The following is a 21,907-nucleotide window of genomic DNA, read 5'->3' on the forward strand; positions in this document are numbered from 1 at the left end:
TACCAAATGATGAAGTTTTCACTTGGTTGATGGGAATGTTCGTTTGTACAGTCTACTCAGAATACAATTTGGCTGTGTAATTGTTATCGAGACTTAAACAACTTCATGTTTTGACCCAGCGATTCCACTTTTGGACTTCTTTCCTGAAAAAATTAGCAAGGAATTCTGGGGGGGGGGAAGTTCACCGCAACATTATTCACATAGAAAAACTTAAACGCAATCTAAATGTTGAACTCCTTGAAAATGATTAAATAAATCAGGGTATATCTGTATGATGGAATATCACACAGCTATCAGAAATGTTAAAATACTGGGGCGCCTGGGTGACTCAGTGGGTTGAGCATCCGACTTCAGCTCAGGTCATGATCTCATGGTTCATGAGTTCAAGACCCAAATCCGGCTCTGTGCTGACAGCTCAGAGCCTGGAGCCTGCTTTTAGATTCTGTGTCTCCCTCTCTCTCTCTCTCTGCCTCTCTCTTGCTCGCATTCTATCTTTCTCTCTCAAAAATGAATAAACATTAAAAAAATTTTTAAGAAATGTTACAATGTTAAGTAATGTGGAAAATGCTCAGATTAAAATGCTAACTGGGAAAAAACCCAAGTTTTATGTATTCCTAATCTGAACTATGTAAAAATTGCACAGAAGAATGACTGGAAAGAAGTAATTGAAAATATATCAGTGATTGCCTCTAAGTGATAGAATGATGGGTAATTTTTTTTCTTTTCTCTTCCCCTTCCTCCTTTTCTTCCTCTCTCTGGTGAGGAATGCCATTTTTCATGTATTTTTAAAAGCAACTTTGTATAAGTTTTTTATAGTCAGAAAAAATTTTTAAGGAGTCATGTAGAAAAACCTCCTATATGTTTACTTTCATATGTACAATCACTGTGACCAGGACAGAAAGTATTTCACTAAAAAGATTAAGACCTAAGCTTTTATCTGTGGTCGGCTACTTAATTTTCCTCTTTGTAAAATGGCAATGATAGTTTCTAATTCACGAGGCGTTATGGTCATGCAGGTAAAGCCCTTGACTTTCATGGCACACGGTATGTGTTCAGCAGGTGTTCATTTTCGATTATTTTTTGTTAGGTATCATTTACAGCAGTTGGTTACCTTTTTAGCTAACCAAGTTGGCATTGAGAGGGACTGAGTTATTATTGAGTGGAAGTGAAGTGAAGACTGTGGTACTGTGACATCTGAACTCTGCAGGTGGCTAGTATTTTACCCAACTGTTGAAAATCTGTTTGTTTAAAGGCAGGGCTGCAGTCTAGCTTCAGACTGAGTAGGAAACTTTCCTTAAGCCTAAATTCGGTGTCAGCGTCTGGGTATTTCCTACACAGGACACCGCCCCAAACTAGTTTCTACTTTTAGCTCAAACTTGGTAAATTTCCTTAAATATCCTTATGAACTTGGCCCCGCCCACATGCCCCCACCCGGTTGGTTCCAATGCTCCCGGGGTTAGTTCAATCCCAAGGATTTTTCCGAGTTGATTGGCGCAGCAAATCGGAAATCCTTTTACTTTTCTGATTGGTCGCGCGCGGCACTGGGGCGGGGCATGTGGGAGTGTCTTGCCTGGAAGCCGGGAGCTGTCATTGGAAGATAAACCCGGCATTTCCAGAGCTTCGTGCCGTCGCCTAGGTCGCGAGGGGCGGGCCTCCTCCCGCCCAGGCTCTTATTATCCTTTGCATTGGCCAGACATGTCGTCACTCACAGAACTTCGAGCTCATTGGTACGAAAGCTCCAAGAGGCGATGGATGATTGGTTGGCTGCCGTTCCCGCCCCCGCGCCAGTCGCCATTTTGCAGAGGGGAGCCGAAATCCGAAAGGCAGTGGTGTGGGTAACGGTGCCCTGTGCGGCGGCGGGTAAGTGCGGCTGGGTAGAAGGGGCGGCAGCATTCAAGGCCTGGCTGGATTTCCGCACCGTCAGCGGCCAGGAAACCAGAGAACAGCGGTTGGCCTGCGGAAAGGGGTCGGGCTCCCTGTCCCTTTTCCACCTTCTGTAGGGCCAGCGCTGCGGGTACCCGGGGGAAGCTTGGCGCGTCCACCGTGACCCTCCGCTCTCCCGAGGGTAGGCAGGTTGAGAGGGAGGGGCCTGGCGGACGGGCAGAAAAGGCATTCTGGGTTCTTCCCGGGGACCCGGAGCCCGTGCCTGCCCGCCGCGCACGCCCATTTGCTCCCCTCCCCCGCCCCCTTCTCGTTCGCGCCCAGAGGGTCTCGCCGCTGTTCCTCCTTGATGGATAGTTGGTGCTTGTGGCAGGGAAGGGTGAACGTGCTAAAGAGGCTCCGGGATCGGGGATATTTTTCCCCAGAGGGTTTCCAGAAACGCAGCGGGATTTGGGAGCCTCTGGCAGATGAGGAGGGAGAAGAGGGAAAGAGATGCAGGAGGGAAAACCTAGGTGGTGTACCGTGTGTGGTTGGGAGGGGGAACGGAGCACGAGTATTTGGCTCCAAGGACGTGTAAGTGGGAAGTACCTCCCCACTCCACTCCCAGCACGTTCCTTTCAGTTTTTCTCATCTATGCGGTTTGCGTTTTTTTCGGAAACAAAGACAAGGCGTCTCTAGTTTTGTCGCCCAACAAGATTTTGACTGCTGCAATGCCCTGGACGTTTGTATACTTTACATACAAACCATCTATGAATGATAAAAGCATTCATCGTTCTTTGGTTGTAGCAGTTCATCTTTACTTCATTTATGTACGGGATAAATGCTTCTTTTCTCTGATGGCGGAACAGAATGGTGTATGCTTGGACATCATACGTGTTAGGCTACTGTGGGAAACCGTTGAATTTCATTCGTGAGGCCTCTGGAATTTGGTGACCTCCCCTCTGAGGTCACTAGGATCCAGATGAATGAGATTGGCAGTCCTTACTGCATTTTCTCTCTGCTCTGCCAGGGAGTAAAGTTTTTCTTTGTTTAGCAGTTTAACTGGAAAATCATAGTCTTTATAACAAGGATTTTTGGGGGGGGTGGGTGGGAGAATCTTTGTAGACTTTGAGGAGCTTGGTTCGAGATTCAGACACAGTACTATTTTAAGTCTTTAGAATGTCAAGTTTACACTTCATAGGCTGATGTGTTAAAAGACTGTAAATTCCTGCAAAGCTAGTCTGTCTTTACTATTGCCTTTCTTTATATAGAATCTATCATGCACTCTCCTAAAAAATAAAATATTGAACATGTATGCTGTTAGATATCAATAGTAGTGATTACCTTTTGGGAGGTAAAGATTGGGATTGAGGAACAAGGAGCTCTGGTTCGCTGGTAATCATCTTTTTATGATTGGTTCCTGACATTTCATTGAACTGTATGGTTAGCATGTGTGTTTTTATCTGTGTGTAAATTATATTTCAACAAAAAGTAAAAAAAAAAATTGGTTGAGAGGCAGGTGATGTCAACACTGGATGCTATGGGATCTCCTCAACTCTTTGCCCAATTTCTCTATTAGCAGTGCGGTGTCTCAATGCCCTATTTCCTCCCCTCTGAAAATTTTGTAGGTTCTTTTCTGGATATTGATACTGATTGCTAGCCAAAGGCAACTACTAAATTTCTAAGAGATACTGATACTTAACCTGCCTTAAGGACTTTGCTTCACATCCAGTAAAATACACTGGTTCTGGGGCGCCTGGGTGGCTCAGTCGGTGAAGCGTCCGACTTCGGCTCAGGTCATGATCTCGCGGTCTGTGAGTTCGAGCCCCGCCTCAGGCTCTGTGCTGACAGCTCAGAGCCTGGAGCCTGCTTCGGATTCTGTGTCTCCCCCTCTCTCTGCCCCTCCCCTGCTCATGCTCTGTCTCTCTCTGTCTCAAAAATAAATAAAAACATAAAAAAAAAAAATACACTGGTTCTGTCCTTCATTAGTTCTCATTTCAAGTGAGTGTAGATGTATATGTTGTGGCATGGCTTCCATACTTAGGGTGACCAAAGCCTGCTGCCATAGTGGTATCATTGACTGTGTTTCCATTATCCCACTTGGGTGCTGCAATGAAAAAAGAGAATTTTGTAGCAAGACATCAAAAAGCTTAGTTGAATTTCCCTTTGAAAATTAGATACGCTACTCTTTAATGGCCAAATTATACTTAAAATTGTTTACATTTTACTAGGAGCCACCTCTGACAGAGACTTGTATTTTATGTATGGCGTTTCTATATCTCTGCAAAGAACAGTTACTTAATTTGCCTTTCTTTTCAGGTAACAGAATTCAGTCACAATGGGGAATGTTTTTGAAAAACTGTTTAAAAGTCTATTTGGGAAAAAAGAGATGCGGATTCTTATGGTGGGTTTGGATGCGGCTGGAAAAACCACCATCTTGTATAAATTGAAACTGGGAGAGATTGTGACTACCATCCCTACAATAGGTATGTTCAGGACCTGTGACAAGACCAATTTACAACTTAGTATGTTGTACTTTCGCATGCTTTTTTGTTATTGAATGCTTTTTTTTTTAAGTTTATTCATTTTGAGAGAAACAGTGTGAGTGGGGGAGGGGCAGAGAGAGCGGGACAGAGAGAATCCCAAGCAGGCTCCATACTCTCAATACAGAGCCTGATGTGGGGCTTGAACCCACGAACTGTGAGATCATGACCTGAGCTGAAGTCAGATGCTTAACCGACTGAGCCACCCAGGCATCCCTATTACTAAATACTTTTTTTGAAAATTTTGTCTGCCCCAAGAGCATAAACTTTTTGAGGCCAAAACTAGGTGGTATAGAATTTCTTAGTTGTTCCTTGGCATCTCTAGGACATTGCTAGGTTTACAGGGCATTCAAATGAACACATTTCGGTTTAAACACACTTGACCCTATCTGCTTGGCAAAAAAAGGAAAAAGATAATGGTTAAAACAGGGAGGGCAGGGGCACCTGGCTGGCTTGGTTGGTAGAGCTTGTGACTCTTGATCTTGGGTATTGTGAGTTTGAGCCTCATGTTGGATGTGGAGATCACATAAAGATAAAATCTTAATGTTTATTTATTTATTAAAAAAAATTTTTTTTAACGTTTATTTTTGAGAGACAGAGCACGAGCAGGGAAAGGGGCAGAGAGAGAGAGACAGACAGACAGACACACAGAATCTGAAGCAGGCTCCAGGCTCCAACCTGTCGGCACAGAGCAGGATGTGGGGCTTGAACTCACCAACTATGAGATCATTACCTGAGCTGAAGTTGGATACTTAACCTACTGAGCCACCCAGGTGCCCCTATGTTGATTTATTTTTGAAGGAGAGAGAGACAGCGTGAGCAGGGGAAGGGCAGAGAAAGAGGGAGACACAGATTCCATAGCAGGCTCCTTGGGACTCTTGATCTTGGGTGTTGGGAGTTTGACCCTCATGTCCCACGTGGAGATCACTGAAAGATAAAATCTTAAAACAAACAAACAAACCGGGAGGGCAGGTATGTCCTCTCTTCCACTCAGTGTGTGTCCCAGCCTCAGCCTGAGATGGGAGCTGGCAATTACTGTTGCCTCTTCCGTCAGACTTCCTTCCAGCTGGCCTTTCTAAGGGGAAGCATGTCCGCAGGAAGTATGCTTCTAGGTTTAAAGATGCAGTGTGATTTTCTTCACTCTGGCTCAAACCAGTTGCTTGAGTTGGTGTCCAGCTGAAGAATCTGATTTATTCCAATGCTGGAGGATGACATGGCAGTGTAGTTATCCCTGCACCCCGGCACTGTGTTTCGTGGGCCATTTAGGGATTTTGCAAAGGCAGGTTTGACAGGACTTGATCTCTGCCTTATGAACTGCCTCTAGATCCAAACTCCCACGTAAGCATAGGCTCCCCAGGATGATGTGTGAAGTCAGTAGCATTCTGAATGTTGGATTAGTCACAGGAACCAAAGGGTCGACTTCCAACTTGGGCAATGGTTTCAGAGATTGCAACATTTGGAGAAGGAGGAAACCAGATGGACAAAACGTTTATACCCACAATTTAAAAAAAATGTCATCAGTCCCAAATGAAAATAGCAGAATTGTGTGGTTGTCTCCAATTATAAAAATAATTCATGCTTCCATGATACCAGACCTACAGCAAAACATAAACAAGTGTTAAAAACACTGTACCATGAAGATTTTGGTGAAGGGGCATCTGGGTGGCTCAGTCGTCGACTAAGTGTCCGATTCTTGATTTTGGCTCAAGTCATAATCTCATGGTTTGTGAGGGTTCTTGAGATCGAGCCCTGTGTTGGGCTCTGTCTGCACTGACTGCATGAAGCGTGCTTGAGATTCTTTCTCTCCCTCTCTCTCTGCCCCTTCCTTGTTCTCTCTCTGTCTCAAAATAAATAAACCTAAAACAAAAAAAAGATTTTGGTAAATATTTTTGTAAAATCATACGTGTGCTGTTTTCCACCTTACTCTGCATTAGACAGTATATTTGGATCTCTCTTGTTATTTCCTCCCTGTGGAATGCTTTCCCGCTTTCTTCCTTAGCCTCCTCCCCCTTTATGTAGCTAATGCCAGCTCATTCTTTTGGTCTTAGTTTACACATTATTTCTCAGGGACACCTCTCCTGATACCCTGGACTGGTTTTCCCCTGGTAAAAGTTTCCATAGTAACTTGAACTTAGTGACTCTCAACACATTTGTCATTGCTTGCTCACTTGTCTTCCTTCCAACAGTGTGTGTGTGTAAGATAAGGGCAGGAGCCAGGTCTGTCTTTTTCACCACTGTTCCCAAGCCCCTAGCAAAATGCCTGGCACATAGTCGTCCAGTAGCTATTTTTAAGTTTACTTATTTTTGAGATAATTTTTAAAGTTTATTTTACATATTTTGAGAGAGAACACACAGAAGGGGCAGAGAGAGAGGGAGAGGAAATCCCAAGCAGGCTCCATGCCATTAGCACAAAGCCAGATGCTGGCTCGATTTCATGACCTGAGTGGAAATCAAGAGCCTGACACTTAACTGACTGAGCCACACACACACCCCATAAATATATATATACACGTGTATATATATATACGTGTATATATATATATATATATACACGTATATATATATACACGTGTATATATATATTTAAGTTTATTTATTTATTTTCAGAGAGAGAGAGAGCACATGCATGCGCACACATGAGCCAGCCGGGGGGCAGGGAGGGTCAGAGAGATTGAATCCCAACCAGTCTCCGCGTTGAGAGTCCAGCGTGGGGCTCGAACTCAGGAACCATGAAATCGTGGCCTGAGCCAAAAATCAAGTCCAGAGTGGGGCACTTATCTGACTGAGCCACTCAGGCACCCCTGTCCAGTAAATGTTTGGTGAATGAATTGGATACCAACCTTGTGGTAGATCATTAAACTAATGGCCCCCAATGCATCATTCCTCTCTGTATCCATGCCCATATGCAGTTCCCTTCTACTGTGATGCTCAGCTTGGCCACAGGCTTGCTTTGGCTTAGGGAGCATCAACCAATGTAATTCAAGCAAAGGTGAAGTTAGTGCTTTTGCCCTGGGGCTTGCACTTTTGGAACACTGCCACCTTCAGAAGAGGAAGCCCGATATTCTTGAGAATGAAAAGACTACCTGGAGAGAGAGAAGCCTGGCCCAGCCCCCAGGGGATTCCTTGGCTGAATGTACTACAGGGGGAAACCCAGGCAACCCACAGAATTGGTGGTGGTGATGGAGGGAATCATTATTCTAAGTCACTAAGTTTGGGGGCTTACCTAACGACTGATACAGATGAACATCGCATTTTAATAACTGGATAGTATTCCATTGTAGCTATATTTTAATGAATTTCCATTGATGGTTGTTCTTTGTAAGTGATGCTGAAGTAAGCATCTTTAACATTTTTGCAAAGTTTTCTCCTTGCAGTAATTTCTGGAGGAGGGATTGCTATGTTAAAACCAATGTACATTTAGGGGGGGCTGGCTGGCTCAGTCGGTGGAGCATGTGACTCTTGATCTTGGAGTTGTGAGTTTGAGCCCCGCATTGGGCGTAGAGTTTACTTAAAAACAACGTACATTTAATATGGGTACACACTCACCAAAAAGGTTGTGTCAGCAGCTACTAAAAAGTGTTAATTTCTCCAGGGAATTTGCCGATCTGATAGAGAAAAAAACACTGATTTTTATTGGGATTTCTTCTATTGTAAGTGAATATATTCAAACATCAGTGGGTCTTTTGTATTTGCTCTTCTGTGACTTGATTTTAATATGGTTCTAGGGTTTTTTTCTTTTTGTTGGCATGTTTATATGTCTCTTAACGATTTGAAGAAGGACATTATGGGTCAGGAACAAGTCTTGTCCCATGCTGGTTTTCAGTTGATGGTCTTTCAACCTCATTTTTTCTGTGTTTTGCCATACAGAATTTTAGGTAGCCAAATTTACCAATTTTTTTCTTTTTTTAGGTTTGGTATCATTTTTAGAAAGGGCTTCCTCACTCTGGGGTCATAAAAGTATTCACCAATATTTTCTACTGCTAATAATAATGCATTATTATTTTTTTTGCATTATTTTATTTCATTTTTAAAAGCATTGAAATATTTACTTGAAGTTTATTTTTCTGTTACAAGTAAGTTAGGGATTTAGTTATATTTATATTTATTTATATTTTGTTTTTTTTTAATTATTTATTTTTGAGAGAGAGAGAGACAGAGTGTGAGCTGGGGAAGGGGCAGAGAGAGGGAGACACAGACTCTGAAGCAGGCTGCAGGCTCTGAGCCGTCAGCAGAGCCCGAAGCGAGGCTCGAACTCACAAGCTGTGAGGTCATGACCTGAGCCGAAGTCGGCCGCTTAACCAACTGAGCCACCCAGGTGCCCCTAGTTATATTTTTCAAATGAGAAGGCCAGTGCTGTCCAGTAGAACATTCTGCATGATGGAAGTGTTCTGTGACCACTGTCCAGGTTGAGAGCCATAGCCGCAAGTGGCTCTTGAGCACTTGAAATGTGGCTAGTGCGATTGAGGAGCCCACGTTTTTAATTTCAATTAAATCCAGACAGTCACATGTGTATAGGACATGTGCAGGGATAGACAGCTCTCCACCATTTATTGGATAGTGTTTCCACACTGATTTTAAATGCCTTCTTTGTCATATATTAAGTTTTCATGGGTGTGTGTGTCCTTCTGGACAACCCCCTGTTGTCATTTGAACTTCATTATTTCAAGTATTATTAAGGTTTGATAATATCTTAAAAAAATTTTTTTTGTTTATTTATTTTGAGACACACACACACACACACACGCACACATAGTGTGAGCTGGGGAGGGGTAGAGACGGGGGTGGAGAGAGAGAGAGAGAGACAGAGAATGAGAATCCCAAGCAGGCTGCGCACCATTAGTGCAGAGCCTCATGCGGGGCTCAAACTCACGAAACCGTGAGATCATGACTTGAGCCAGAGCCGAGAGTCAGACACTTAACCGACTGAGCCACTTAGGCACCCCTAATATCTTAAAAGTAATTTGTTACCTGTTTTCAGAGAGTTCTTGGTTATGCTTACTTATTTTTCCAGATTACATTTAAGATCGTTTTGCTAAGTTTCCTATCCCACTTCCTTTCCCTCTTCGCTTTAGAATGGCATTGAAATTATACATTTATTTAGCAAGAATTGAGATTTCTGCAATGTAGTGAGAGCCCCTCGCGAAAACCAGGCTTGACTCAAAGTGAGATGTAGAAAGTGAGCAGTCCCAGGTTGGGGTAGGCCTCGACAGTCATGTTTGGGATTTGGGTGTGGGAAGCCAAAGAGAGATTATTTTTCTCCCCTTATTTTAAATATTTCAATCAAGCATGAATGTGTAGGGAAGTGATATGACCACATGTGTTTTGAGAGTTTTGATTAGAAAATGGTAGTGGACAGAGAGGAAGAGTGGCTGCCGCTAGATTAGTTAGGTTGCTTCAATAATTGAGGCAAGAAATGACAGTTTCAGGGGTTAGGATGACTATTAGATATTTAGGAGGTTGGACAGATAAGATTTGATAATGAGAATTTTTTTTTTATTAAAAATTTTTACTTATTTTTGACAGTGAGAGAGGGACAGAGTGTGAGTGGGGGATGGGCAGAGAGAGCGAGGGAGGGAGACACAGAATCCAAAGCAGGCTCCAGGCTCTGAGCTGTCAGCACAGAGCCCGACCCGGGGCTCGAACTCGTGAACCGCAAGATCATGACCTGAGCCGAAGTCGGACACTTAGCCGACTGAGCCACCCAGGTGCCCCCCATAATGAGAATTTTAGGGGTGAGAGAGTTGAAAGTGTCAGTGATGCCTTCCAGATTTCCAGCTTGTGGGATGAAGGGGTGCAGGGGTAGCTAGGAGAGGAGCAGGTTAGAGGGGTGGGGATCTTAAGTTCAGTTTTGACGTACTGCCTTACCGGAGCCTTTGAGACATTTAACCAAAGATGTTGGATAGAAGGTTGGATTATAGACCTGAAGCTCAGGAGATCTGGGTTCAGATCATGTAAATTTGAGAGTCATTAGCATAAAAATGGTGATACAGCCCCAGGAGGGAAGGAGATTACCTCTGGGGATGTGGAAAGAAGAGAATGGATGGGTCAGTACAGAGTCCTAGGAAGTCCATCATCTAAGGATCAATTAAATGTGGTTGAGCTCACTAAGTAGACCGAGAAGGTTCAGCCATAGAATTAGAAGGAGAATGGGAAACCAGGGAAGAGTTTCAAGGAGGGAGTGAGCAGTAGTGTCAGATGCGAAGTCAAATTACCTAAGAACCAAAGAGCATCTGTTGGATTTATTAACATGCTGATCGATCACTACTTGCCTCGGCAACGCCAGGTCTGTAACATGGTGGGCAGAACCAAGGTTTTCTAGGGTACAAGGTGACACAGTAGGTGCAGTGAATGTAACTATTCTTGGAGAAGTTTGGCTTTAACAGGGAAAATAGAGGGTGGTAGCAGTTCAAGATGTGGAGTCAAGGAAGGGCTTTTTTTGAAAGATGTGAAGATTTAAGCGTGCTAAGAAGAACAGGGTGGGGATTTCAGAGAGCGGGGGGAGAGCAGCCCAAGGTCTGGCGGTATGAGTGGTTAGAACTGACATTGGATAGTGGCCCTCTTCTGTTGTTCCAAGGAGGAAAGCAAAGGGTGGGGAAAGGTGTAGGTAGGTTTCTACATTGTTTGGTGGGAGGTGAAAGTCGTCCCATTAGTGGCTTCTGTTTGCTCTGAAGTGCACTGTAAGATCTGCTGAGAGAAAAGAAGGGGATGTGTGAGGTTTGAGTCTGGAGAGAGTAGAGAAGGTGATGAGTGAAAGAGCGAGCTAACATACTCGGTTTTGTAAGCCATAGGTCTTTTTTTCTTTTTCAGGTAAGCTCTAGGCTCAGAGTAGGGCTTGAACACACTATCCTGAGATCAAGCGTTGCATGCTGTATCCACTGAGCCAGCCCAGCGCCCCTGTAAGCTATAGATCTTTGACTAGCAAGTTGCTTTGTAAATTAAAAGTACTGTCCAAATGTTAGCTGAAATACATGGGAATCGTTCAGCCAACAGAAGTCTTCATTAACAATTTTCTCCGTCTTCCCAATTTAGGTTTCAACGTGGAAACGGTAGAATATAAAAATATCAGCTTCACAGTCTGGGATGTTGGTGGCCAGGACAAAATCAGACCTTTGTGGCGACATTATTTCCAGAACACCCAAGGTAAAGGTTATCCAGTCTGTGGTCTTGGAACCATTTGTATTAAATGTGTCTAAAGTTGGATGCTCGTAGCAAAACCTTGTGCTCTGCTCTGTTTGGACTGTCAGTCGTTCCTTTTCTTCCGATGACCCACTTACACTTCCTGGGGAGGTTTCTTTTCGGAAAATGGTCCCTGCCTTTCTAAAAAAGGTGCTTGGGCATTAATGCCCTACCTAGAAAACTTCTCTTAATCCAGATTCGTTAAAAAAGGGCTATCCTGATGAATTTTGTCTTTTGGTTCATTGAGAATTGTATGTATGTTAGATGAAGTACCAGTATTTGAAGAATTTGGATTCAGTAAGCTCTTTTAAACCTGTTGAGAATATCTAAGAATCATGCCTCTGGAGAGAAAGAAATGAACAGGTGTGGCTGGAACCCCAGATGCCAGCATCTTGTGTGGCCACAGTCCCTCCCTGTCGCCCTGCTATTCTAGAGGTGCAGGAATCGACATGCATATCCAGATCCTTGCCTTGTTTCCTTATCACTGGTTTCTTAGAAGTTGGGGTTCTAATGGGTCCACACCCATCATCAATCTCTTTGAGGTTTTTTCCATGGATTTTGTGTTGGATAAATGCTACCTTCTAGAATGTTGCCTGTCAAGATATCCATAAACTGTTCACATAGCTGTTTACACCCTGATTCTCATGTAGAATCATAACCAGATGGCATCTTCACGCTCGCGTTAGAACTTATTTGGAGTCTTAATTTTGCAGATTCTACTACTGGTGGTGTTTTCATTGCATGTGGTTCATAGTAAAGGCCTGTATTTGTCGGTCTTGTCACATCCAGTGCCCAAGCCTGCTGGCCCTTTATGTTTTAGATCATTGTTGTAGCACTTCACTTCATTTGCAGCTATTTTCTCAGCCTTTAAATTAAATTGTATATTTTTTTTCTTAAAATGCTGTGTGTGTGTGTGTGTGCATGTAAACATATATATGTGTGTGTGTATACACACACACACTTGTTGTTAGTGGAAACTTCAAAAGATATAAGGAGGAGAGGATGCAGAATGAACCCCCCTTGTACCCATTGCCCAGCTTCAACAGTTTACTAGCATTTTCCCCAGAGTATGTTCTAGCAAAGCCCAGACGTGATACCATTTGCTCATGTATCCTTCAGTTTTCATTTCAAACCGATAAAGCCTTTTTTTCTGAACATAATCTCCATGCCATTATCACACCCCCAAAATTAGTATTAATTCTTTAATGACAAGTACCCAGTCCATATTCAAGTTTCTCCAGGTGGGTCAGATATGTCCTTTCTACGTTTGATTTGTTTGCATTGGGAACCAAAGTTCACACATTGCGTTTCATGGTTGTGTCCCTTTAGTCTCTTACTCTAAAACAGATCTTCTCCCCACCTCTTTTTTTCCTGTGTCATTTTTTGTTAGATGTTTATCCTGCATTTTGGATTTGGCTGATTATTGTAGTGTTACTTAATTTGTCTATGGATATCTTGTAAAATGGTAGTTTGTTCTAGAGGTTTGGTTACATTCTGGTTCATATTGGCGGCAAGAATACTTCGGAAGTGGTGCTAAGTACTTCCTGTTGTATCACATCTTAACACAGGCCTGGTTGTCCCACTTTTAGTGATGCTAAATGGCTTCAGATGGTTTCAGCATACTTCTCCCAAAATAAAGTTGCCTTTCACTTAGTGATTCTAGCATTCGTGGAAGACTGCTAGATCTGTTATTAGAGTTACAGAATGGTGATTTTTCTAGATCGTGTCATTTCAGTTGTATTTGTTAGCTGAAATCCTTCTAAACAGAGAACTCCCATCAAATATTTGGTTTCTCTGAAATATAGTTTATATAAGAAAGGCAGAAAAAGTGCTTAATTCTTTACCTTTACTGATCTTCAGAGAACGAACTTGATAACCTAGCAACTTCCATGATGACTGTTAGATTTTTACATCTCTGTTTCAATCCGCTGCAGACAATATACCTTCTGATACTCAAGAGTGTTCATTTATCTTGGGTTGGTACTTGCCATAATGGCCGGACGGATGCAATTCCTCATTAGTCAATAAATCTAGAAAGCGTGGGTCTGAACCACAGCTCTGCTATGAAACCTTGGGAAGGTTAAGTAATCTTTTCTCAGTTTCCTTATCTATAAAATGGAGGTACCACCTCCTGTGTTGGATCATTTGGCTTGAATGAGATTGATTTTGTAAAATGCTTTGTTCGGTGGTTAGATGGTAGTAGGCTAGGAGCCTGTATTAGTCTGGCTTCTCCAGAGGAAACAGAACCAATAGGATGGATGGAAATATATATATATGTGTGTGTGTGTATGTATATGTATATATGTGTATATATATATATATGTGTGTGTATGTATATATATATATATCTCAGGTTTATTATAAGGAACTGGCTCACATGGTTACAAAGGCTGAGCAGTCCCAGGATTTGCATTTGGCAAGCAGGAGAACCAGGGTAGCTGATGCTGGAAGTTCCAGTCCAGAGCCAGAAGTCCTGGAGGCCAGTTCCAGGATGGCCAGGCAGGGACTTCTCTCACTCTTTTCTTTTCTTCAGGCCTTCAGTGGACTGGAGAGGCCCACCCCCGTGGGGAAAGGCAGTCTGCTGTACTCAGTCTGCTGATTCAAATGTCATTAACCTCATCCAGAAACCCCCTCCCAGACACACCCAGAGAAACGTTTGACCACATGTCTGGGCACCCCGTTGGCCAGTCAAGTTGACTCGTAAATTACCCCATCACAGAGCCCAAATTGTGAGAGGTTTTACTTCCTCATTCTCTGGCAGGATTCCTTTTGCCTGCCTGATTCAGTGCTGTCACCTTCAGTCACCAAGTTGAAATGCCTTTTTGTTTTCAGTCTTCTATTCTTAACAAGTCCAGTTTAATTGAACTCCAGCGACTGTTGCTTTGATGGCAGGCACCTGGCTGTGTTCTAGGACCTTGCGGTGCGTAATTTAGACTGCTCATGAGATTAGCAAATGGGGAGTGTTTGAAGAATGGATTTGCTGTCTGTGGTGGGTCCAGGCATCTCAGTTCTGAGTGGCCTTGGATGCTGCCTCTTTTTCTTCTGCCAGCTCCTCAAAGGTCAGGCTGTCTTTTATTATTTAAATTTTCTTCATCAGTATGTTGAGTATGACAGACTAAATGATAGCTTTTAGCTCTCCATTAAGACATTTGACTGTCTTCACTAGGCTTCGCTTGTACAGATTGGAATTTGAATAGTTATGTGATTTCTTAGTTGATTATATTACATTGAGTGCATAAAATGGTCCATTAGTTCTCACATGGACAGATTTTTCTCTTTTTTTTTTTTTAAGGTTTTTCTCCTTGATTGTAGGTGTAGTAATTTTAATTTGTTAAATGGCCATACATTTATATGGTTCAAATTTCCAAAAGAAATAAAAGTGTATAATGAAAGGCCACTGTCTCCTTCCTGTCTCCTAACCACCCAGTTCTCCCTCCGTAGACCAGCACTTCTATTTTTTTGCACATCTGTCCAAAGATATTTCTGCATGTCAGCTCAGAGCCCAATGCCGAGCTCGAACTCACTCATGGACCGTGAGATCATGACCTGAGCCAAAGTCGGATGCTTAACCTACCGAGCCACCCAGGTGCCCCAGCCTCCAGGCCTTTTAAAACAAATTGTAGTGTACCATTCATGTGTAAAATGATCTTTTCTAGGTTCTCCCCGTTCAAAAGTAGAGTCAGTCTGATGCTAGATTCTTTTGTTTCTCAGATCAGGATTTATGTGAAAGCAGTATAAAGTGGGCCCTGATATTTATAAACCTTTGTTTCTATCAGGAATGGCGAAGGGATTCTACGTCTGCTCCTACCCTGTCAGCTCTGCTTTGGAGACTAAGGATCTCCTCGAATTTCTGGATACCCTTGTTTGCTTAGTTATGATCAGAGACCTGGTTATACTATTGGTAGAATATTGCATCTTTGGGAGAAGTTTTGGATGTTCTGCGTTGTTTTAATCTGATGTGATATAACAGACGGGACTTTGGCTCGGGTGCAGCACCCGAGCACCCCGAAGCCGTGGGAGCTCCTGTCTGAGGAGTGGGCCACCCCAGAGCAGCTGGCCAGGCAGCTGTCGGGTGGGCCTGGGAAGCAGGAGGAAAGGGGCAGAGGGCCAGTGCCGGTTCTCCCTCCTGACATCGCTGTGAAATCCGTGTTGGAGGCAGCCAAGAAGTTATCCTCTCACGCTGCACTTCTGCTACCGGGAAGGTCCCTTTGGCAGTGTCCCCATAAGCTGTGGCTGAAGCGGGGCACAAATCTCCCCAGCGACAAGGAGGCCTCCCGAGGCAGCCCGTTGCGTCTTCAGTTTTGTTGACTCTCTGTTGATGTCCTGTAGTTTGTACCCACTGATCTTCAGGGTACTTATAGAGCTATATAAAACCGGTTGAACCTCTCTTTATGGCATGAACTCTTAGATATTTGAAGACAGCTGTCAGTCCCCCAGTGAGTCTTTTCTCGAGATAAAATATCCCCGGTTATGTCAGTTCTTTTTCGTCCGACATCGTCTCTAGTTCCTCTGCCGTCCTAGTCTTTCTTTGAATCCTTCCAGTGCGCCTGCATTGTAGAGCGTGGGGTCCTGCAGCGACCATGTAATCTTCACAGGGTGTTCTGACTGACGCACGATAGAGAAGGCTTTTTATCGCCCGTACCCTAGAAACTGAGCTGCCGACACTGCTCTCGATACAGCCTGAGAGCAAATTAGTTCTGGCAGCCACTTCACGTTTTTGTCGCACGGAGGGCTTATTGTCAGCTAGCCACCAAGTTCTTACTATCATTATGTACTTTACCATACACGGATGGCTGCGAAGACGGTCTTCCCCATTCTCTATTTGGGCATGAGTAGGATTCCCCAGGGAATCATCTTGGCCCAGTGCTTCCTCCAGCCAACGTAGCAGCAACCGGGTGTGTGCAGGTTTCTACCACCTTTGCTTCCACACAGTGTGGTGGTATCTTTCTTCGACCTGTCTCTTGCTTCCTGGGGATCCCCTGATGCTCTCTCTAGTGTGGGATCCTGCAAAGATTTCCCGACACCAGCTACCTGGAGTTGGGCCAAACTTCACGGGTTAGAGGCACAAGACTCCCTCACTGCAGACACCAGCTGTAAATGGGGTCCCCAGACCACCCTCACTTCTCATTGGCTGGCTGCAAATTCAGCAGTTCCCACGACCCCCTCAGGTTCGGTAATTCATCAGAATGACTCACAGGACTCAGGAAAGCGAGATACTTAGAATTACAGTTTTGTTATAGCACAGGGATACAAATGAACCAGCCAAAGGGAGAGACACATAGGGCGAGGTCTGGGAGTTACCAGACACAAAGCTTCCATGGTCCTTTGCACACGGAGAAAACACTGCATTACCTCTGGCACGCTGATGTGTAACATTATTCGAGTCTTGCCAACCTGGGATGCTTCTCTGAACTTTGACGTCCTTTGTTCTTATTGGGACTTCATTATGTAGGCATGATGTAGAAGCAAGGTGATAAAGCATGAACCTTAACCTTTTCTCTCTATATTCTTGTTTCTGTTAATCTGGTGAAGGCCTGTGATGCTTCTGAAAAGGTAGGTGGGTTGAGTGTGCAGCAGGCTTCCTGACTGGAGATTAGATGTCCTTCCTTATGGATTGCTTTCGGTGAAACCATACACATAAGTAGGGAGAAGCTGTAAGGACGTATAAACAGTTCCCCTTTCCAGGTTCAGATTACCAACATGCTTGTGATTTCTTTCCAGGTCTGATTTTCGTGGTTGACAGTAATGACAGAGAGCGGGTCAATGAGGCCCGAGAAGAACTAACCAGAATGTTGGCAGAAGATGAGCTCAGAGATGCAGTTTTATTGGTGTTTGTAAATAAACAGGTATGTTGTTGGCTTTCTGAATACCGGGGCTGAAATTTCTGCCAGATGTTCACTTAAAAATATGGATACTTAAATTAGATATCTGCCTTCCTCTTTCTCTAGTCTCTACTGTAACCTTCCCACCTTACCCCCCACCTCTTTCTCTCTCTCTCTTTTTTTTAAAGTAAGCTCTAGGCCCAACATGGGGCTTGAACTCACAACCCCGAGACAGCCAGGCGCCCCCATGCACCTCCTTTTTATCTTATGTCTTCTATTCATTCATGCAACAAATATTAATTGACCATCTACTAAGATCCAGGCATTGTTTTAGGTATTGGTGTTGTAGCAGTGAGCAGCAAGACTGACAAAAATCCCTGTGTTCATGGAGTTTGCATTCTAGCGCAAGCAGAGTCAGTCGGTAAATAATATGTAAATGTGTCTGCTGGAAGTGTGGAGGATAGATGTGGGGAAGGGCCAGGATTCCTCCATCATAAGATGACATTTGAGAAGAAGACCTGGAGGCCAGCAGGAAGGGAGCCTTGTGGGGCCAAAAATAGCAAGGCAGCCAGTACAGCTGGAACAGAGCAGGCGGGGGCGGTGAGGGAGGAGATGGTTGCATCATAGGGGGCCTATCTTCCAGGAGGAGAAGGGTCTTCTACATAAATGTAATGGAAAGCAGTAAAGGAAGAGTGGGAGGAGGGCCAAGTGTAGAGCCGTCCCACCTCGGGACTCAAAGCTGAACTAAGCTTGGAAAAGAAGGTAGAGTTGTGGAACGTACCAGCCCGAGATAACCTCAGTCGATTGTGGTGTGTTTCCATCCACTTTCTCTTCCATGAACACATTCGTTATGTGACTGAGCTCACGCTCTTCTGACTGGGTTGCATCCTGTGTGTCACTTTTTCTCTTGCCATCCAGCTCTTTGTAATCATGATTTTAAATGGTGGCTGGGTCATCACTCAGTGATTACCCTACCGCTGGGTTCGATGCCAGTCCAGAATTTCACTAGTGAGCACAATAGACTTTCAAAAAGAAAATGACACTTGTTCTTTTTAATTATAAAAACAGAACATGCCCGTGGTAAAAACATGCCAGCGGTTCAGAATACCAAGTGAAATGTTCTAGCCTCACTCTTCAGGGTAAAACATTGTTGAATTTCTTCTTTTCCCAGAGTTACAACGTTCTATGCCTGTGTAAACAGTTATGTGATCGTATTCATATTTACATTCTGGAGATCAGCTTTTTTACTTAGCATATCTTTGATGTCATTCCATATCACTATATCCAGATCCATATCGATATGTTTAGATCTACATTACGTGGCAGGCATAGTTGTAGGAACTTGAAATATATCAGAGAACAAGCTTGTAAACAAGCTTGGGTTCTAGTGAGAGGAGACGGATGATAAGTAATCCACGTACCAAATAAGTAAGTTTTATAATGTAGCAACATATGGTGACTTCGGCATTTGAAAAGATTAAGCAGGACAATTAGGGAGGGGTCCTGGGGGCTCAGGTCATGAAGGCCTTGCAGACCATCACAAGGACGCTGGCTCTCCCCCTGAGAGAGACGGAGCTGTTGTCGGGTTTTGAAAGAATGGTTCGCTCTTCCCCTGACTGCTGGGTTGAGAGCAGACTTGAGGGGAACAAGTGCAGAAGCAAGGGGACCAATTAGGAAAGTTCTTTCAGTGCTCCAGGGTAGAGGTCATGGTGCTGGCATCGGGAGGGTATCTGTGGAGGTGCTGAGGAGGGGTCAGATTCTGCATCTGTTTTGATGGTACAACCAGTGGTGGTACCCAGTGTGGAGTTGAGAGGTCAGAGAGAGAGAGAGATTAAGGGTCAGCGGAGCTCAGACTGTGGGGTGGGGTAGGTTTGGGGAGAAGAAAGTAGTATTTTGTTACATAAATGCATCGTTAAAAACTGACTTTCGGGTTTTCTTTTTCAAGGATCTTCCAAATGCTATGAACGCAGCGGAGATAACAGACAAGCTCGGCTTACATTCCCTCCGCCAGAGAAACTGGTACATTCAGGCCACTTGTGCCACCAGTGGAGATGGGCTTTACGAAGGCCTGGACTGGCTCTCCAACCAGCTCAAAAACCAGAAGTGATCGGAAGCGATCCCTTCCCCGTGCGTTGTGGCAAAGTCAGCTGGCCTCTTCTGTGTGCGTGCGTGCGTGCGTGCGAGGAGCTGAGTGTGGGTGTGTGGCTGGGAGCGGGAGCAGCTTTCTCACACTGTGCCTTATACATGCTGTAAGAAAACCAGTCTTACGTTTAAAGAAAAACCAGTGTTACATGTGAAATGCTACCTTCCACTTTAGTAGCTCCGGCGCTCAGCCTGGCTGCGGGTGGAGGGCCCCCGGGGGCTTCCTGGTGCGCGCTCGCCAGAGCCGTCTCCACAGCGGGCAGGAGGCGGGGAGCTGGCTGGGGGCTGAGTGGAGCTGGCAGAGCCGGGGCTGGCGTCTCCGCACAGCTCGAGTCCCCTTAGACGCTGGTGTTCTTTTGTAAGCAGGAAGAGCCCGTCCTTCTTGCCCATCACTGCCAGAGCTAGCAACTCACTTGTCAGTGCTTTAAAGCAAAAGATCCTCAAGAGGAAAAAGGCACTTGCTTCCTGCGGGTTTGAAGTTCAGATCTGAACTTTTCCCTTAAGTTATTTTCTTCCTGGTGTAATGTGCTTCATTTAAAGGAACTCGAGGTCTTTTTCATTAGAGTGTCAAGTCTCCATAACACTAGAAAATTGTCCAGTCCTTCCCTCATGCTAGTTCCTTCCCGTTTGCCTCTTATTTGCCCGATGGAGACCATGTGGGGTAAGTAACCCAGCGGGAGGCCGAGGTTCTTGGCCACAGGGTCCTGCGGAGGGGCAGGCGTGTGTCCCTGCGTCTGTCTCCCCTTCTCAGGTTTCAGGCTCCCGAGGGTGCTGCTCCCACTTCTCTGTCCCGTGCTAATGTTCTGTGCTCAAAGCGGGAGGTTCACTCCTGTGATGGAATCGTTGCCAAGTTCATGATCTCCCTTCAACTTTCGGTTTTGGTCTGTTTCTGTTCCCAGAACCACACACCTGTGAGTTCTGCGAGTGAGAGAGGGTTGAGAGCTTCCTTTGGGGTCGAGATGAAATTCCCAGCCACCCCTGTGACTGCCCCTGAGTCGGTGCTCACTTTTGATATGAAAATGTCTCCTCCGGACCGCTCTCTGCGGCGCCCGCTCCCCCTCCTGGATGGCAATAATGTCCTACGTGGAAACGTGCTTTATGTGGTCCTCAGAATGTTCATGAAAATGGCCTGGAGGTGAGCTTGGTTTCACGTGGTAGTCTAGAGCTCGTTTGGCCAGACAGCTGTTGACCGGATGTGTACCTGAGCACTTCCACTACGTGACCCTTGAGAAGTCCTTTTTCAAAAAAGCTTCTTATTCAAATTACAGAGGAGGGGAATGTAAGGTGAACTTGAACTAAAGTAACCCTTGTTTATTGATAATAATGAAGTCAATACTCCCAGGAAGAGATTTCCTGCCACGATCAACGTGGGGTGTGATGTTTTTCTGTAAGATGTTGACCCTAAAGACTGTTCATTGCAATACTGGCATCCAAGTCCCGATTTGGTTTTTAACCCTGGAACAGTTCCTGAGAGATTTAAGTTGTGCACCTCAAATGGGCAGGGACTGTGTCCTCTACTTTTGTATTTGTGCTTAGTACGTTGTACCTAGTACAGTGCTAGGCCTCGTTTAACAATTGTCGGTCGGTTGGACAATAAAGAACTTGCTTTGGAAGGAGGAGAGGACAGCCACGTGCTTCTGTATGTGTCGTCGAACTACTTTAAGATCCCTTTTCCCTCCGTCTTAGCAGACTTCCTATTGAACATTCCCAGGGTACTTGTGCAAAAGACGACCCCGGAGGTGCTGTCCTGGGCCTTTGTGCCTCTAGCAGTATCCTCACTGATCGCATCCGTGACACTTTCAAACTATGGGCTTTCCCTGTGGTCTGGAGCTGGTGAGTGGGGGTGAGCAGGGCCACTTCAGTGTAGTCACTTTGAACAAAGACTTGGGTCCCTGAAAGCCATGTTGATATCCCAGTTATGTCCCTTACTGGCTGCTGGCCTCTGGCCATTTACTCTTAGTTTCTGTATCTCTTGAGCCTCCATTTGCTTACCTGTTTTCCTTTCTCTTTCTTTTCTTTGTCTTTCTGTCTTTCTTTCTTTCTTTCTTTCTCCTTTTGCTTATTTATTTTTGAGAGAGAGAGAGAGAGAGGCAGAGTACAAGTGGGGTAGGGGCAGAGAGAGAGGGAGACACAGAATCGGAGCTGTCAGCACAGAGTCTGACACCAAACTTGAACCCACGAACCGTGAGATCATGACCTGAGCCGAAGTCGGACGCTTAACCGACTGAGCCACCCAGGGGCCCCTTTTTTCCTTAACTGTTAAATGGGAATGATGATACTTACCCAGTAAGGTTGTGCGGATTCAGTGTCTCAGACCTTTGTATACCTTGCTCTGGTGTTTCCCGGGGAGTATCTTCATGTCTA

The 21,907-nt window shown here is 44.6% G+C and overlaps 1 protein-coding gene across 2 annotated transcripts; it reads left to right on the forward strand.

Annotated features, from left to right (window-relative positions):
- Nucleotides 1-1,705: 1,705 nt before the first annotated feature.
- On the forward strand, nucleotides 1,706-21,160 carry LOC106988845 (ADP-ribosylation factor 2). Of its 2 annotated transcripts, XM_015087321.3 has the most exons (5): nucleotides 1,706-1,860; nucleotides 4,180-4,346; nucleotides 11,433-11,543; nucleotides 17,301-17,425; nucleotides 19,347-21,160. In XM_015087321.3, the coding sequence occupies exons 2-5, from the start codon at nucleotides 4,199-4,201 to the stop codon at nucleotides 19,506-19,508; spliced, it is 546 nt and encodes a 181-aa protein (XP_014942807.1). In that variant the 5' UTR covers nucleotides 1,706-1,860; nucleotides 4,180-4,198; the 3' UTR covers nucleotides 19,509-21,160. The 2 variants fall into 2 exon arrangements, with proteins under 2 accessions (XP_014942807.1, XP_053067766.1); XM_053211791.1 differs by lacking the exon at nucleotides 4,180-4,346 and having other exon boundaries at nucleotides 1,734-1,860.
- Nucleotides 21,161-21,907: the final 747 nt, after the last annotated feature.

The sequence above is a fragment of the Acinonyx jubatus genome, chromosome E1, assembly GCF_027475565.1.
Source record: "Acinonyx jubatus isolate Ajub_Pintada_27869175 chromosome E1, VMU_Ajub_asm_v1.0, whole genome shotgun sequence".
Lineage (NCBI taxonomy): Eukaryota > Metazoa > Chordata > Mammalia > Carnivora > Felidae > Acinonyx > Acinonyx jubatus.